Raw genomic sequence first — 19,492 nt, forward strand, 5'->3', positions numbered from 1 at the left:
GTTTCCAGTTCAGCAGCACGGAGGGCACCCGCTCCCAGCCAGCCTCAGACCACGCTGCAGGTGGGGCACATCTTGACGGATTCTCCTCTTACTTCCCTTCTCTCCTACCCCGGTTTATTATGTAAACTTTCAACTAACCAGCAGCTTTTAGAGAAGAACTTGAGCAAAAGGAAAGAGTCAGAGAAGCCAATTCCAATCTGGAGGTGCCCCTCACTGGATGATGAGGCCACTTTATCAAAGTAGCTCATCTGAATCGATGACTTAGTTTTTGGAGACCCCAACAGAGTAAGTACTGAGTAGAAAGGTCCAGGTTAACTGGTACAGCCAAGTGGGAAAATGTCTGGAATTTCAAAGGGAAATTAGTATTTTAGAAGAGCAGAGGTAACCACCATTCTTTTTTAAAAAGATATTTCAGGATATTTAGAGACAACATCCTGGGGCTTCTAGACGAATGGATTTTCAGAGATAATGGCAATAACTGAAAATTAAAGCCCAGAGGTGGTGGAATGGGTACTGAGATCTGAGACTGTAAACGGACAAGAAGCAGTGACAGGTGGGATAATGACAAAAGTCACAATTGAGAAAACTTGAAAAGCCAAGAAGTCCTAAATGTAGCTATTTCCAACTGAAGGGCTCGTGAAGACATGTTTTTCAGAGGCCTGAGCATTTATCTCCCCCCATGTGAATAATCAGGTGCAAAATACCCCAAAAGTCATAAATATTAGGTTGGTTTGACAGATGGAGCAGAAGGTGATGGTTCCAAATGATGCAATTTAGAATTAAACAAAATAAATAATTTGTCCATGACGAGTTTCTCAGAAAATGGATGAAGTTATAATTTAAAAAAAGAAAGAAAAGATTCCTCCAAAGAAATACCATAAGCTTACAGAAACATGTACTGGATGGTAAGTTGTGTGAAGACACAAACCGAATTGAATGTTATCAAATGAGATGGCTGGAGGTCCTCAATCAGATGCAGAGTGATGAAATTTTCAAGACTCTAAGAGAGCTCATCAGAGACTGGAAAACAGTCCAATTCTTTACTGGATTTAATAATTCTTAAAAGAGAAACATGAGAATGCATTTACAGATCTAACAGGAAGTGGGAGAGGGAGAAGATTTACTTCTTCAGACTTGAGAAAAGGGATGAGGAAGGTGCCACAGAGATGCCTCTCAGCCCCAAGGGTCAGTGTACTCCATCCACCACCAGATACTCCAGTGCTCTGGGCCTGAACCGCACAACTCTGTCAGAGCAGAGCTTGACACCCGCTGGGTAGGTTTATGTGTGGCTCACGTTCAAGGGATACAGGAGGGAATGATCATCTACCAAGAAAGAAACCTGGTGGCATTTCTTCCCAGCAACAAAGATTTATGACAACACGTATTTTTTCAGCCTCCAAATAATTGCTCTTTCAATGTGTTTGTGGAAAAGGCCTCCCAAGTTGTAGAGCCTCTCAGTAAACTGTCAAAAATCAGAAAGCCAAATCAGTGGAAAGTGAGTTTAGGTGAGGTCTCATCCTGGAAGCCTCTAAGAAGAAAATAGAACATGGGAATGAAAGGTCAGGTTCCTACGGCAGAACAGATGATGTGAGAACACCAACCTGCAAAGAGAAGGCCTCACAGGTGGGGGTAACAGTAGACTGGCAACCCTTGTGCCTCCTAGGTATTTATTTTATACTGAGAAGTATACTGTATCATTTCCTTTTATTGCTGTCTAAAGCAAAGTTTTCTATTCAATACTTTATAATTACTCAACAATCTTGTATTATTTGGTCCTCAGATTATGCACAAATGTGTTAATTCCTTCATTACTCTCCAACCAAAAATTCAGTAGGATAAAAGCTTCAGGCTAACTGCTTGGCTCCCTCAGCTTCCACTATTTCCTAGAAGGAGGAAGTGGGACCTGTATGTAATGTATTTGCCTTTCTTTTGTGAGCTGTAGGTGGGTCACAGTTAAGGTAATGTGAACACAGGTCAAAGCTCCATAAGAGGCCAAGAAGACCCTGCATGAAGGGGGCGTGTATAAACACACTCGAAACCCAGCTTTCTCTCATTAGTTTATTTCTTCTCCCCTCCCAATCTCTGAAAGTCCCATTTTGAGAATTTAAAAGAAGACTTTTGGTTTTCAGCACTATGCCACATGCCTGGAAACTGCTTTGGGCCATTTCAAAATTCAGATAAGTGTATTCAGTCTGAACTCTACTTTCAACCCCTCAAAGCATCTGGCCCAGGGACCTCAGGCAGATGCTCACTGCAATCAGGAACCACCTCTGCTGAGAAGCACACGTTTAGATCACTAGACAAGACCTAGATGGAAAAAGTGCCGCGTGGCCACGCCCCTCAGAGGAACGTGGTGTGACTGGGCACGCGTAGTCCCGGCTCCTGGACTCTATTCCTCTGTAGCCTGAAGAGCACAATCCAGAAAAGCAGAAAGCAGAATTAAATGTGCAAGACACACTCAAAACTGTAATAGAAGCCTGAGTAAGTATACCTAAAAAGAATATGTTCATTCAAAACATGTCTAACTATCCCCCACAGCAGGCTTTTTATCTGAATTTTTAATAGGGTAATTCACCTGAAAGTGTCGAAGTTAAAATGCTCCCATTTCTCCCTACTTACTGTAAAAAAGTTGGGAGGAAAATCAAATGATAAAATAATAAAAATCCCTGGGGAGCATGAGTGGCTCAGTCGGTTAAGTGTCTGAATTTGGCTCAGGTCATGATCTCACGGTTCATGAGTTCGAGCCCGGCGCATTTGGACTCTGTTCTGACAGCTCAGAGCCTGAAGCCTGCCTCAGGTTCTGTGTCTCCCTCTGTCTGCCCCTCCCCTGCTTGCACTCTGTCTCTCGCATTTTCTCAAAACTAAATAAACATTAAAAAAATTTTTTTTTAAATAATAAAAATCCCTAACTACCCTACCAACCAAAAGAATTGTTAATATTTCAGCATTTCTGTTATTTCCATACATGCATAGAAACATATGCATATATACTTAAATATATGTATAATTTATAAGCTTATATACTACATATAAATATATGTATGAACATATACATATATTTGTAGAGGTATACATTTCTACAAAGTATATTGTACATTTATAAAATTAGAGTAATACTTCCTAATTTTTATATGTGTGGCTCTTTTCACTTACTGCTTCATGAGCATTTATCCAAGCCATTAAATTTTCTGTAAAAGCATGATTCTTGATTCATTTGGGATAATTCAACAATCTTTAGCCCATTTCCTCTTCCTCATGGTTATAAATAATGTTCTGATATTATAATGTACCTAAGACCTTTTGTCAGTATTTCTCTATTATTCTTCTCAAGTGGAATTAAGAGAGTAAAAAGAACTATGAATATTTGATACCTTTCTATGAAAAACTCAAAATCCCCAAGTCATGAGTTGGTGCTCTCAAATACTTCTACTAAGGCACTATCACATTCTGATGTAAGTAAAAGTCTGTAGTGAAACTGTAGAAAGAATTAGCAAAGAGAGGAAAATGGCAAAATTGAACAATTCCTTAAACACAAACACATACACACACCAGAGTTCTCTGGTTTGTAGTGAGTCCCTCAGGAAAACAGGCTGCTGGGCCCTGCACCCTGGAGACTAACTCAGCTGTCCCACAGCCTCAAAGACAAGAAGGCAAGAAGTTAAAAAGAAACAAGGAAAATAGGGAAGGATGTTTTAAAGTCTGGTTTAGACTATCTTCAGGCCGGTTGTGGTCTATTATAAGACAGGCGCTGGGCCATGAGCACAGGACCACACATGTTAACACCAGGCAATGATACGTAAACACAAACAGGGTACCTGCCTTCTTCTATTCATAAGATGACAGTTAAGTAGGTTATCTGCTCTTCCCTCAAAAGGGAACTGCTTCTGGAATATGTTAGAAATGAAATGTCTGCCTTTAGTTCATGATAAACATCCAAACGCAACAGTGAGTAATGGATTTGGTCATGGAACATGTGTATTTTCTTGTCACAGTCTGTAATAATGAAGGAAGGGAAGGTGCTGGGCTCCTGGTGAAAGCATGAGCCCCCATGGGTGTGGTGTGGACTGTGGCTAAGAGACCAGGCCCTAGGTAAAAAAGGATCCCAAACTCACTGGAGTTCTCATATTCCACCATCACACTTATTTGCAGCTAATTCTCCAACAATTATGCTGTATCTGCTATACAGAAAAATTTCCTTTGAGTCCTGACAGAGAGAGCTTTGGAAATTCAAGAACTTATAAGTACAACACTCTCAACTTCCCCATATTCTGACCCCGAGACACATCTCCAGTGTTCAGAACCACCTCTGAAAAACAAAACAAACCCTACATTAAAAATGGCCCAGATTTTCTTAGATGATGAACAAGTCAAACACATTTGATCCATCTTAGGGACTGTGCTTTCTCCTCTCTTCCTCTTTTCATTTCTATATCCAGAAGATTAAACTGGAAAACCAATGCTTGGAACTTTTCAGAAGAGTAGGATTCTTTTCTCACCTTTTAAAACTGCTTTTTCTTGAAGCAGATCTGGTGGTTCTTTTAGTAATGCCTGCACTGCCAGAAATGTTAGGTTCAGATGTTTTACAGCTCTGAACACTGGACTGAAGAATTACTCTGAAAACAGTTGGAAAAAAATAAGATTATATTCACTGAAACAATTTTCAAATACCTGACAGAGGAAGGCATTGTTGTACTTTAGTGCAAATTATTTTATTGAGAATTCATAGGATTTTCTGTAAACACACTTGCCAATAAAAATCTGAAACACATTTTCACATCAAAGACTTTTGAATGAAGCATCTCATTTCCCCATAAAGGTTATACAAAGATAACCAGAATATACTTTGCTTTTGGAAAACAAATAACCTGGCATTTTAAGCAATTCCCACACCAAAGAAATCAATCAATAAAACAAATCTTTGTGTCCCAAAGTAAAAGTAGGTTCTCAGAATTCTACTCTTGAAAACAAGATTTCATTTAAAAATCCCAAATTCTAAAGAATATGAATATAAAAATCTACAATAGTCACTCTTCAGAGGTGAAAGTAAGGGCAATAAATGCCAAATCAATACTAATTTTATATAATATTTCAAATTTTAAAAATATGTTCAAGCAAAATTTGAATTTGTCTGGATTATAACCTACTTAATTAAATCATTAAGCACCATTAACATGAATACAAAACTGTTTAAATTCTGTGAAAAACCTGATTTAAAATAATCTCAAGGAACTGATGCCTATGGGTGTAGGTTGCCCAGGAGGCAAATTCATGAGTCAGAAGAACACCCTCAGATAAAAGCCCACATAGAGGACCTTGCTCAAAAGTAGAGGGTGTTTCGTAATTCCTCACTGAATGGCCACAGAGAAAACAGAAAACATCAAAAGATTTTATATGCAATTCTTTCCTTCAAAAGATAATGGCAAAAACAATGAACTGCGTGGGCACACATACATTTATATGTACTCAACTTTTATTGATCTGTAAGAGAAAACACTGCCTTAATAATAAGCTTCCTCTTTTCATGTCCAACTCACAAGAGTGAAAAGAAACCATTACAGCTAACTAGTAGTCCTACCTCCTATGCCTGTGTTACCACCATATAAGTTACTAACCAAGGCCAGGTCCTTATAATGTAGCAAAGATTAGCAAATTTTTAATATTATGCAAACCACAGCATATTCAGCATCAGCATTTAGTAAAATGCTAAACTTCTCATCACTAAAAACACAATGGTGGCATTGTCCCAGAGCAGAAGCCTGGGGGCCAGTGGTTTTCAAGCTGTTTAGGGAAGGGTGGGGGAGGGGTGGGGCTACTCTCAGCGGTTTTGCTGTATCCCCAGAGTATTTCCCAGAGCCTGTGAAAGGGCCTTCCATCTCAGAGGGAAACTGATTCTGGGTAAATGAGCCAATGCTCAACTCAGAATTTCTCATAAAGTTTTATCATTCTAATAAAATAGAAAAGGTACATGCAGACATAGTTGTTTGATCAAAGAAGGCAACCAACCGCAGAGGCATATGAATTCTACCTCTGAAACCAAGGATTTATTTAAAAATCTGATTATATCAAGTGGAGAGGGAAGGGCAGGAGACTATTTAATAGTCTCTGTATCATTAACAGGATCTGAATATAGAATTTTTCATAAAATAAAGCACAACGACAAAACTTCTGCTATTTCTGAAGCCCAAGCCCAATGTGTGGTGCCACTGCCACGGTGGTCCTGAAGCCTTGCACCTGCTCAGCAAGGCTCCTGGTTTTTAATCTCCATTTATACAGAGAAAATGAGACTCCCCTTAGCTTTTTGGAAATACCACATCTACTTTTCAAATAATTTGAGGCCACTTACGGCCAAAAGTATAGATAGCCACCACACTGTGAAATCATTAATATGAGAATAGAAACAAGAGCCAATATATTACTTGCTTAGGAAATTTAAGACAACTACTACGAAGGTTTACCATTTGAAAACAGAAATCACTGCTAAATCCAATTTTAGGCTGACAGGAAACATCTTTTAAAAAGTATCTGTTTCTCGGGGCACCTGGGTGGCTCAGTGGGTTAAAGCATCGACTCTTGATTTCAGCCCGAGTCATGATCTCATGGTTCATGGGTTTGAGCCCCGCATCAGGCTCTGCACTGACAGTGTGAAGCCTGCGTGGGATTCTCTCTCTCCCTCTCTCTCTCTGCCCCTTCCCCACTTGTGCTCGCTCGCTCTCACTCACTGTCAAAATAAACTTAAAAAATAAATAAAAAGTATCTATTTCTCTGTAAAATTAGTGTAAATAATTTTTGTTGATTTTTTAAAAAAATAAGAGCATAACAGAAATTTGGAAAGCATTAATCGCAGTAGAGAGTCACATCACCAGATATTTGTATTAACAGAGCAGTTACTCTATCTGTAGGTTATGCATCAATCAACTGGAAACCCCCCCAGCAACTACACTTAGGTATTACCTGTGATAAACTACACACAACAACGTAAAGTGGAATAAGCTGATAAACACATGTGACGTTTTCACTCTGCCACGGGATAAGCGGGAACCAGCTACCTCTCACCTTGCAAACCAGGCCAATCACATGGCTTTGCAGAGCAATGTTCTACAAATTCATACTTATTCTTGCCCATACTGCAGTTCACGTTTTTTGCGACTCCTCGAGTCCCAGTATTCCCAATGCAAATAATTGACAAGCCAGGCCTCTTATCTCCCAAACCACAAAATGCTTTGAACATAAATGTTCAACTCCAAGAAAAGAGTCCATCAGTACAACTATGCACTATTGACACTTGGTTGTCTACCATTGACACACAACAAGCTTTCCAAATGATAGGCCTGCGGCCCTGCAACCTTCACAGACTCCTTTCCCATTGTCCCAGAGTTTGGCGCAGCCATCTGAGGCACTGGTACAGCCTGGTCTTCCAGGCATGACAGGTGATGATCTATCAGGCCATGCTACGTCATCAGCCAACAGAGGTGAATGCCACCTCTACAAGTGGCCACCTCAAAAGAAAACTACAAGGATTATATCTGTTCACATCATTGTTACTGCCGAAAGCTTTTGTTTCTGTAAATTCCAAATTAATCAAGCAGGATAAACTGAATATTCAGCTTTGGGTCTACAAAAGCATTGGCAGATACCAGTAGTAACAATAAAGACTGTATCTTACGTAGAATATTAAAAAGAAAGGTGCTTGCCTGATAGAAATCATTTACTCACCCTGGGAAAAGTAATACAGTCATGAAGTGCCTGAGTATTATTAGCAATGACTCCACCCATTTAGAACTCCACCTATTTGAAATACCTTTCCCACTCGGAATAGTTTGAGAGGAATAAATCTGTGCAGTGCATGATGATCGAGTCAGAATATGCAAAAATCTAAGCTTACTAAGAGGAATAAAGGAAAAAAAAACCAAAAAGATCATCTATGTCAGAAATATAGCTTATCTATGTAATAATAAGCTTGTATTGATAAGATAGTCAAGAAAATGTCATACATAGGAACATGTTAAGCAGCCTTTCCTTACTTTTGAAAAGAATAGAGTCTGCTGGATTTTTAAGTCTTTCCTAAGCCATCTGAAGATACTCCATGAAGCCACAAATTATGAGAGTTGGTTGAAATGGAATTCCACTTTGGAGGAGATCCTAGAAGGAACTTTCATATTCTTTTACAACTCGCAAGTCCAAGTTGGAACAAGAGAATAAATTCTTGAAATATGAGCTAAAGGAGGAATTTCAGAGAAAAAAGAACACACCCTCCTTCCTGTGTTTGGTGTCAACTATAAGGTGTTCCCCAGGAAAGCTTCCTGCCACAGTCTCTTCGCTGTTATGGTATTCATAAAAGATATTAAGAGAATACAAATTCTGCAATATTAACCTAATAAGGGCATTTTGATTACTTTTGGGAAAGAAGGAAAGTGGGAGGAAGTAAGCATAGAGATTGTCATGCAGAGATACAACGCTGAACAAGGGAATCCCGTCTTCTCTGCTGTCCCATTTCCATTTAACATCATTCCTGAAAACTGTACTAACTCTAGAGGGGAGGACATGAAATGAAGCAGAGGAGAAGATTCTGCTTCCTCAAGACAGAAGACTTCGCAGAGAAGCAGTTGCTGGCTGAGGGCAATGGCAGAGTCAGAGGTGAAACACGATGCAATGCTCACTAGACCTCACAGCTACAAAAGCAAATCTCTATCAACAGCAGAAAATCAGCGGGCAAATTCTTTTCGCTACATTGAAAAGGATATGCTAAAGACATTTACTCTAGAAAACAAGGGAAAACTGACTGAATGAAAACCACCCCAATTATCCCAAACTCACTAAATATTTTTGATAGGGAAAAGAAACTATTCCAGTGACTTCATAAATTGCCACTGCAAAAAATCTGTTAAGAGTAATAAGCACAACCTAAAAACAAAGTTTGTTATTTTTAACATCCCTACATGAAAGGATCAGGGAAGACCTCCTCCCGCCACCATCCCATTAATTGAGAAGTTTCAGAAAAAGAACCTTTGAAAAGAGGCAAACCAATAAAGCTAGGAGAGCTGACAGTGAGAAAAACATGCATCATGAGAAACACACTGGCCACCAGAGGGGACCACGTAGAGAAATGGAATGGGACACTTACACAGCAGCTATTTGTCAAAGGGTCCCGACGGCTACTGTGTTCTGAAACCATCGAGACAGAATAGCAGGATGGGAAGAATGTAGTCACAAACAATCCACCAGATGACAACACTACACAGTGCAGAGGTCAGCACAGCTAGGGAACATCTGGAAAGGGGTGAAGGGGAAAGAACAGATGTTCAAATTGGGAAGCCAAAATAAATAAATAATAAATAAATAAAGCCACGTGTGAATTTTAGACACCCTATGATAGATACAAAGGGGTGGGAAACAAGGATGGAGTCTTGCTATTTTGTGCTGGGGGAGAAAATGCTACCTTCAGTTTTCAGCTGATTGGGTATTTGGTAACAAAAGGTTAGACCCGATCTCTAACCTCTAATCTCATGGGGGATAAGTGCCCCATGTTAACTTAACTGTGTGATATGGAAATCAGAGTTGTAGTTACATGACTGAAATTCTTCAAAAAGCACATGATATGCACACACAGAAAACTAAACCAAACCAGAGAAAAAGGAGGGAAACCTAACCAACCAACAATAACAAGAAGCTATGGCCTGATAATTAACAATGATTCAGAGAAGGCACAATTATAAATGAACACGGCATAGCAGATGTGATCTAACTTCCATGGAGTCATACGCTGGATCATCTGGGAACTAAGGCAAACTGTATTCTGCATATAAGGCATAGAGAAGCACGTCCAACCCCAGGCAACACAAAATGAGGGCAATTTCCCCCATGTATTTACACCATATCTATTTTCTTAGTTGTTTTTTTTTTTAAATTTTTTTAATGTTTATTTATTTTTGAGAGAGAAGGGGGGGGAGAGACAGAGAGAGAGAGAGAGAGCGAGTGCGCGAGAGTGCCGGGGAGGGGCAGAGAGGGAGACAGAACCCGAAGCAGGCTCCAGGGTCTAAGCTGTCAGCACGGAGCCCAATGTAGGGTTTGAACCCACAAACCGTGAGATCATGACCTAAGCTGAAGTGGGACACTCAACAACTGAGCCACCCAGGCACCCCTCCTTCATTGTTTTCCTCCTGTGGCCAAACTGAGCTTTCAGCTCAGGATTTCTTAACCCAGCGGTCTAGTTTTTGGCAGTGAAGGAGGAAACCTCACAGTTGGAAGAGTGGTATTCCAGCTACTATAGTTCCAACTGGTCACCTGGACACATCTGTGACTAAATATAAAAGGCTCTATTGAGCATTCACTTTGTGCAAAGTACTGCATGAATCAAGTCATAAATGATTGGTCTGGCTTACTAGGCCATTTTTACTGGTGTCCTTGTCATCTGAATCATTGAACACTATGTGTCAGGCACCCTGGTATGGTATCTAGCAACAAGGGATTACACTAAGGATGGACCTGAAATCAAATCTAATCTCACCCTGCAAGTTACACCTAGTACCAGCTCATGTACTCCTCCCACAAAAACACAAACCTACTAATAAATGTTAAGATTGAAGGGGCTTAGTATTTAGACAGAACAGAATAAATGGCCCAGGAATACTAGAGAACTCTCCATCCACCCCAACTTTCATTTGCAGTTACTGATTTAACAGTTATCTTAACGGCAGAATGGCCAAAATATCCAAGTGTCCACATTACAGATTTTTCACTGTTCCTCTAATAAAGCTCCTGGCATAAGAATTATTTCCCAATGATGAAACACACACTCATCCACACTGTGCTATTAAAGAGGATTTGAGGCAAATTAGATCCATATTTTCACCTTATTCCCAGGTAGAGTACACTTCATTCTTTATGTACCATTTCATTTAACCCCAACAAACCTAGCAGAAATCATCACTATGCAGAAAAGACAGGCAGCATGAATGAAATTAAAAAATCTACCAAATCTATTTTAGCACAGACAATAATATACGTGCCATCATGTCCTGCAGATCACTTCAAGGTCATGGCGCTACATGATTTACTGTCTTCGTGGCAGTTGGGATCAGACAGACTCCCTGAGAAAAGGACTATTTTACAATATCTAACAATTTTAACCCTCCCCCAAATACTGTTTGTAAAATAGAAAACAGTAATTGGAATGCTATTTTGTGTACTATAAACTTGCTCTTAAGAATCACCAGCACTGGAGGGGCACCTGGGTGGCTCAGTCGGTTGAACGTCCGACTTCGGCTCAGGTCATGATCTCATGGCTCCAGGAGTTCGAGCCCCGCGTCAGGCTCTGTGCTGACAGCTTAGAGCCTGAAGCCTGCTTCAGATTCTGTGTCTCCTCCTCTCTCTGCCCCTCCCTTGCTCACGCTTTATCTCACTCTGTTTCTCAAAAATAAATAAATGTAAAAAAAAAAAGAAAAAAAAAAAAAAGAATCACCAGCACTGGGGCTCCTGGGTGTGGCATCTGACTTCAGCTCAGGTTGTGATCTCAAGGTTCCTGAGTTCCAGCCCCACGTGTTGGGCTCTGTGCAGACAGCTTAGAGCCTGGAGCCTGCTTTGGATTCTGTGTCTCCCTCTCTCTCTCTCCCTCCCCCGCTCAGGTTCTGTCTTTCTCTCTCTCTCAAAAATAAATACACATTAAAAAAAAAACTTTAAAAATCTTATATTCATTCACCTAAGTATTTTCATTCACCTAAGTACCAACAGCGAAGCAAAATAGGTTACCCACAAGTGATACAGGAGTCAAAATCAGGAGGCAAGGACTGAATTTAGATTTCTCAACCCAAGCTGCTGTTCAAAAACTCTATCTTAGGAAACTTTTATTTCTAAAGTAACAACAAACACTTGGGAGGGAAAGGAAATCCCTAAGTGACCTCTTCTTCTAGGACCAAAAGAACTACAAATACGACCATAAAAGAGGATTCTAACAGCAAGGAGGGTGTGAAAAAGCAGAGAAAGGGTAAGTAAAATGTTGTAAAGAAGGAAGGGAAATCTAAAACCCCCCCAGGGTTTTTACACTTAAGAGCTTAAAAGGATTTTAACATTTTGTCTTTTCCTTTAAAAGTGTGGACTAGGAGCGCCTGGGTGGCTCAGTTAACTGGATAAGCATCCAACTTCAGCTCAGGTCCGGATTTCAAGGTTCCTATGTTCAGGCCATGTGTAGGGCTCTGTGCTGACTGCTCAGAACATGGAACCTGCCTCAGATTCTCTGTCTCCCTCTCTTTCTTTGTCCCTGCCCTGCTTGCACTCTCTCTCAAAATAAATAAATAAACATTTAAAAAAGTAAAATAAAATAAAATAAACTGTGGCCTAAAAGCCTGTTGATTATGTGTATGGGAGGGGGACAGTTTGAGGGCTATTTTACTGTTTTAAGGGTTACAATTACAGGAACTTGAACTAGCACTTTATTTATTTTAACTCTTACCATTTTCCTTGGTTTATAAGTTAGGCTAAGTGCTTCAGGGAAAAGGGCCAGCCATGACCTTTATTTCTTTTGTGAGTAAGGTGGGGGGGTAACTCTGTAACTAGCATGTGATAGCACAGGCTGGTCTTTCCTTCAACCATCACTGACTTTGCTCAGCTTTCACCCTGGAGAACCTCACACACCAAAGTGAATGTAATCACACCTAGCGTCACCTGCTGGTTTCCAGTAGTATTTAGAATTTTAGTCTTCGTTCATGGTTTTCTTTTATATTACCACAAACCTATCAGCTATGAAAGAGCCTTATCGTCTCATCTGTAGAAAAGAAAACAAGTGACGTGAACCTTCTGGAACACATATTCACAAGGGAGCGGACTCAGAGTAACTAAAGGAAATTTCCTATAAGCCCTATTTAATCAGAACTTTAGACAAAGCAGAATTCCCATCCCGACTCCCAACTTGCCTTCTGATCAGAAGTTACTGAGAAATAAACTGATGCTGCAGATTTGTAAAAACAAAACACCTAGGCATGACTAAAAGCAACCCACAAATCACCCATTTTCTAGGGTTTGCGACTCAAAGTGTGGTCCCTGGACCAGCAGTGCCTCAAAACCTGGAAGCTTGCTAGAAATGCAGAATCACAGACCAGGCCCAATAACCATAATCTGCATTTTCACAAGCTCCCAGGAGACTCAAATGCACAGTGAAGTCTGAGCAATGCTCCAGGGCACTACCTATTTCCTCTACCATGTCTCTTACCGCTTCAGGATGATTATCTGGAGGGACTACAATATTTCTAAATAAAAAGAAACATTCAGGCCTTAGATGAAGACAACAAAATTAAAAACAAAATGGCACTTGAAGTTAAACAAATTATATAAAGTGCACTATTCTTAAAGCTTCTTCAGTTTTGTGATGCACCACTAAGCTGCAAAGAATGCTTAGTAAATACCTACAATCAATACTTGACGCCTCTCGTTCACATGGCCCTTTTTTGAAAAACCCCATTCTTTTCTTTGGGTCTTTTAAGAACCTCCCAAGGCGGTGAGTAGCCTATGAGGACACATGCCTTCTATGTAATTCTAGTTTATATAACAAGGAGATGCCAGTGAAGACGCACTGTCAATTAAAAAGAAGGCCTGTTCTTCTCTACCATGAACATTTATGATGCCATCAGGTCCTTACCATATTGTAAGATGCTGACTAATAAACAAAATGACTTATCTCCATTCTCCATCACCAAAAAACATAAATGGAAATGTGATAGCCCACAATGAAAAGGAAGAAATCCAACAGCCTAGATTACAGCATCTACGAAAGAATATCCTAGAAAAAAAGTGTAATGACCAAGTTTTTTAACTCTACATATTTCTCTAACAATCTGGGATATTCCATAAGATTGAATCCCAACTAACAACTTACACAACCAAGTACATGTGGACATACACACACTAACTATAAAACTTCCTACCTCCATACTAAACCTTCTTCTATAACTTGAAAATAGTTCAACTAAAAATTAATACAAAAATAATCATTTAATCTAGTTGATTGTTACCCTAAAATATGACATTAAGCCACAATGTCATCACAGATTAAATTCTACCATATCCAAATAAACTGCCTATAATATGGTAGTGAATTTAAGGAAATTCACAATTTTAATACTATGGACAAATCTGTCATTCTGTGGTTTTACATCTGCTGCCACTCTCCTGAGGATGTCACGTGGTGACTATCCATAGGGAAAACGCTTTCCTTTCTATACAGGCTAGTGAGGTTACAATAGAAGATGGAGATAAAGTATGTCCAAGAGCTTCTTGGGCAACATCCCTGGATTTTAAATAATGTAAATAAGCATTTCAAAGTGGCATAATGGGCATGCAACTATTGAGAAAAACATACAAGATAAAGTGCTCATGTACATATTAAATAACATCAACCACACAAAGGAAACCAGACTCACGTGAGGGGAATAGCGTTTGTTTTTGACTGTCTTCTGCTTTTCAGGGCACGAAGTCTATCACCTTGTGTCACTCCATGGATTTCGTCATCATCACTGTACTGTATAAGTAAAGAGACACTAAGCTAGTGACTTCAGTTGCACTTATTAAGGCAAAAAAGCATAGCAGCTATGTTTACCCAGACAGACACATACAAATGAACTGCTGAACTCTACAGTGTTTTGCTGCTTTCAAAATAAACACGGGTCACATTTCAAGACAACCAAAAGCTGACATTCACAGACACAGAACCCAACAGCACTCTTGTTATAAAACATACTGACAGTGAAGAGGCATGATGGGTTTCCAATAATGAAAACATTCTTTGTAAAATTTCACAATCCACTCACCACCACTTAATATAGTACCACTACCCCTAAACTCTTGCTTGGTTCTTTATAAACTTTTCCATTTGCGAACAACTAGTTCCCTAAATCAACAGTCATGAAATGGAAAAAACGCCGGGTTGGGGGTGCAGGTGCATGGGAAAGTGTCATTAGGTCCATCTAAAGGGCTTCCTTCACATACCTTTTTACCACCAGTGCCTAGTGAGTAAATAAACAAAAAGACAAAAATAAAAAAACCTTCCATTTTATGGCCATATGACCTTATTTTAATTATTTTGAGTAAAAGTTTCCTAGAGGGAGCTGTAAGTATTAAAAAAAGTGTGACGATAATCCCTCAAAAACGTGCTTTATTATTTTTATCTACAATTTCCCCCATGCCCTATATGGTCCTCAACAGCACTGAAAACAATGACAACAGCATGATAGGGATGGTTCGATTACCAGTTCAGGTTCTTGCTTGTCTTGATTCTCGACCCCATTGATTGAAATGTCATCAACAGCCAAGAGGAGTTTTGAGACAGCTGCTCTGTGTTTTCCATTCTCCTGACCCCTTAACTTTTGACGAAAATAGTCACCTTCCAACCAGAGGCTTGCCTGTTTCCTAGAGCATTTAAATAACATCAAAACACAGCTTTCCAGAAGGACACATGCAAACAACTTTCTCCTACTAGACTATCTGTTGTTAGTGACTAAGAAAAACTCTACTTCCTATCATTTGCCAGGCCCATGTGTTCCCTCAGGAATTACAAAAGCTCTCTGTCTACTTACATCACCAAAAACTGTTGCTGAGGCCCAATCACTGAGCCAGGTCTGCAGATTCTGACCCAAGCAATGGTCTCGGCTGCTGTCATCCTGTAATGCTTCATGATGTAGCAGGCTATTAGAGTGCCCGTTCGTCCAAGGCCAGCTAGAAACAGAAGAAACAAACCAAACGGACCTGGTCTCATGTACTACAGAATTTTGTAGGGGAGGTAGAATTTTTCTTAAAAGGTTTCTGCTTCCCCGCTCAACAGTGGTTCTCAAGTTTGGATGCACATGGCAATCACCTGAAGAGTGTTAAAAAATACTGGAGAATTCTGATTTAATTGATATGTGAGACAGCCTGGACATGGAGATTCCTAAAATCCCCCCAGATGATTCTACATAGTCAACACTGAAAATCACTTTCTAAGCGAGACTGTTAGTACTGCTTTCTACTCCGAGTTTTCTGTTCATGGTAGCATCATCTTTCCAAACACACGGGCTTAGAATCTTACACTTTCTCCCCTAACAGTTTTTTTCTACGCTATTTCTATTCCTATTTTCACATGGATTTTTAAAAAATTTTTTTAAAAATGTTTGTTTTTGAGAGAGAGAGAGACAGAGCGCACAAGTAGGAGAGGAGCAGAGAGAGAGAGAGAGAGAGAGAGAGAGAGAAACACAGAATCCGAAGCAGGCTCCAGGCTCTGAGTGGTCAGCACAGAGCCCGATGCAGGGCTTGAACTCACAAACCGTGAGCTCATGACCCAAGCCAAAGTTGGATGCTTAACCAACTAAACCACCCAGGCACCCTCATATAGATTTCTTTTTTAACTCTATTCCTGCTATCCTTTCTTTACTCCCATCCAGACTACTATCATTACCTGCTGTGATGGTTCATTTTGTAGGTCAGTCTGGCAGGTGTATTTGGATGACACTGCCATTTAGATTGCTGGATTATGAGTAAGTAGATTACCCTCCATAATGTGGGTGGGCCTCACCCAATCAGTTGATGGTCTGAAGAGAACAAAGGCCATCTTCCCCAAGCTAGAGAGAATTCCCTAGCAGTATGCTTTCAGACCTCAGCTGCACCATAAGCTCTCCCAAGTGTCCAGTCTGTCACCTCATATGGCAGATTTTGTACTTGCTAGCCTTCAATTCACCCAAGCCAATTCTTTACAATTAATCTCTTTCTATATATACACATGCCATTGCTTCTGTTTCTCTAGAAAACCCTTGCTTATACAGATTCTGGTACTGTGAAGTGGTGTGTTACAGTGACAATATATAAAAATGTGTAAGTGGCTTTGGAGTTGTAATTGTAAAAGCTCTGGAAGTTTTAAAGCACAATGTTAGCAAAACCCTAGATTGCCTTGAAGGGACTGTTGGTAGGAATATGGGCATTAAGAGTGACTCTGGCTCTGGCTCTGGCTCTGGCTCAGATGGGAATGAGGAACATGTTATTGGAAACCAGAAGAAAGGCAATCCTTGTTAGAAAATGGTCAAAAAAAAAAAAAAAGGAAGAAAGAAAGAAGGAAAGAAGGAGAGAAAAGAGAAGAAAAAGAGAAAGAAAGAGAAAGAGAAAGAAAAAGAAAAAAAAAACCTGGCTAAATTGTTTTATTGCTTTATGGAAGGTAGAAGTTGTGAGTGACAACCCTGGATATTTAGCAAAAGAGATTTATAAGTCAAGTATTGAAAGTACAGCCTGGTTTCTCCTTACTGATTATAGTAAAATGTGAGAGAAGACAAATCAACTGAAGAAGGAATGGTTAAGCAAAACAGAAACTAAACATTTAGAAAATTCTAGGCCTATCCATATTGCAGAGTGAGAAGGTGTGTTCTAGAGAGAACACCAAGGGTATAGTCAACGATCTATTCCATAAAGTGATTACCTATGGATTTAATCAGCCATTTCAGCAGAAGCCAAAAATAGTGATGGGATTGATTATACCAGCAGACACACTGCCAGGATGAAACAAAGGGGATACATACAGGATGAAATAAAGGCTTTCAAATTCCTGGGGTTCTAAACAGGACTAACAGAAACATCTCACTAAAAACATATCTCATGTTTCTCTTCAAGAAAAGAGAAACATACCCCCAAGGGGCCAACAGGGCTGTCACTGCCACCATAAGCCCAGGGGCAAGGCTGTCTACTCCTGAGTTTCAGAGGGTGGGGGTCACCTCTGTGGTCAGTGGCCAGGCTGTTTCTGCCCGAGCTCAGGGACAGGGCTGCTACCCCAGTGGGCCTGCATGACAGAGAATGGAGCCAGAGCATTATTTCTGAGCCTTAACATCTAACAGCATTTGCCTTGCCAGGTTTTGGACTTGCTTGGGACCTGTCAAGCCCTTTCTTTTTTCTGATTTCTGTCATTTGGAATGGGAACATCTACCCTACGCACGTCCCACTACTGCATTTTATTTATTTATTTATTTATTTATTTATTTATTTATTTATTTATTTATTTATTTTATTTTTTTTTTTTTCAACGTTTATTTATTTTTGGGACAGAGAGAGACACAGCATGAACGGGGGAGGGGCAGAGAGAGAGGGAGACACAGAATTGGGAACAGGCTCCAGGCTCTGAGCCATCAGCCCAGAGCCTGACGCGGGGCTCGAACTCACGGACCGCGAGATCGTGACCTGGCTGAAGTCGGACGCTTAACCGACTGCGCCACCCAGGCGCCCCCCACTACTGCATTTTAGATGCACTTAACTTGCCAGGTTCCACAAGTTCACAGACCGGGAGGAATTCTGCCTCAGGATGAATTGTACCTGGAGTGTCACCCATTACATGACTTAGAGGACATCTAAAGATGAGACTTTGGATCTGGAACGGATGTTGGAATGAGTTAAGTCTTTGGAGGCTGCTGGGATTTTACATGCAAAAACATGAATGCTGGGGACCCAGCAAACACAATGTTATGGACTGAATTGGGTCCCCCACTCCCTGTGTCCCTCAAAATCCATATTAAAGTCATATTTCCCAATGTGACTATCTCTGGGGAAAGGACTTTTATGGAGTCAATTAAGATTATACAAGGTCATGTGGGGAAGGCCCCTAATCCAGTAGGACTGGTGTCCTTAGAAGAGGAAGAGACATGGGGCACCTGGGTGGCTCAGTCAGTTAAGCATCCAACTTTGGCTCAGGTCATGATTTCATGGTTCGTGGGTTGAGCCCCATGTAAGGCTCTGTGCTGACAGCTCAGGGCCTGAAGCCTGCTTCAGATTCTATGTCTCCCTCTCTCTCTGCCCCCCACCACCCCACCTCACCTTGCTCACGCTTTGTCTCTCTCTCTTAAAATTAAATAAACATTTAAAAAAAATTTTTTAAGAAGAGGAAGAGACACGAGGAGTGAGTGTACACATAGGAAAAAGAAGGCAGCTGTCTGAAACCCAGGAAGAGGCCTCATCAGAATCCAACCTTTGCCAACACCCTGATCTTGAATTTCTAGCTTCTCAAACTGTGAAAAAATAACTTCTGTTTAAACTACACAGTCTGTGGGATTCTGACGTGATACCCCAAGCAAATTAATACACTCCCTAGATAATCTCACTTTGCATATGATAATCCACACTTTATAGTATCATCAGTTTTCTTCCCGAAACAAAGATCCAATCCTATCAAATCCTCTTCAGGTTTTTAACTGGTCCCCGGTCAACTTCCGGGTTTCTCAACCTCAGCACTACTGAATTTGGGGGCTGGTATGGGGGCTCTGCTGTGCACTGTAGGCTGTTTAAGAGCATCACTGGCCTATACCCACCAGATGCCAGTAGCATCTTCCCACCAAGTTGTGAAAACAAAACAAAACAAAAAAAATGTCTCCAGACATTGCCAAATGTTCTCTGGGGGGCAAAACCACCCTGAATGAGGAGCTCAGCTGAGCATAACCTCAATTGCTTATTGTAATTTAAAAAAAAATGAAATAACCAATGTTGGATTTTGTTTTAATTATTTATT

General features: G+C 40.3%; 1 protein-coding gene and 1 long non-coding RNA gene across 17 annotated transcripts in view; one reads left to right on the forward strand and one right to left on the reverse strand.

The window, feature by feature from the left end:
• Positions 1-19,492, reverse strand: part of CDC14B (cell division cycle 14B) — a 109,057-nt gene that overhangs the window by 4,260 nt on the left and 85,305 nt on the right. For 9 of the 16 annotated variants that reach the window (XM_045469248.1, XM_045469245.1, XM_045469246.1 and 6 more), the window contains 4 exons: positions 15,561-15,699; positions 15,234-15,393; positions 14,409-14,506; positions 4,497-4,613 (listed from right to left, as the gene is read on the reverse strand). In XM_045469248.1, coding sequence (XP_045325204.1) covers positions 4,497-4,613; positions 14,409-14,506; positions 15,234-15,393; positions 15,561-15,699 — 514 coding nt within the window. Of the gene's footprint in view, positions 1-4,496; positions 4,614-9,121; positions 9,268-14,408; positions 14,507-15,233; positions 15,394-15,560; positions 15,700-19,492 lie in introns of those variants that run through there. The other 7 variants (XM_045469249.1, XM_045469253.1, XM_045469257.1 and 4 more) reach the window with 3 other exon arrangements.
• On the forward strand, positions 191-18,882 carry LOC123593445. The gene is made up of 3 exons (XR_006710315.1): positions 191-203; positions 9,427-9,535; positions 18,872-18,882. It is a non-coding gene; the product is annotated as an uncharacterized LOC123593445 (long non-coding RNA).

Source organism: Leopardus geoffroyi, chromosome D4 (assembly GCF_018350155.1).
Source record: "Leopardus geoffroyi isolate Oge1 chromosome D4, O.geoffroyi_Oge1_pat1.0, whole genome shotgun sequence".
Lineage (NCBI taxonomy): Eukaryota > Metazoa > Chordata > Mammalia > Carnivora > Felidae > Leopardus > Leopardus geoffroyi.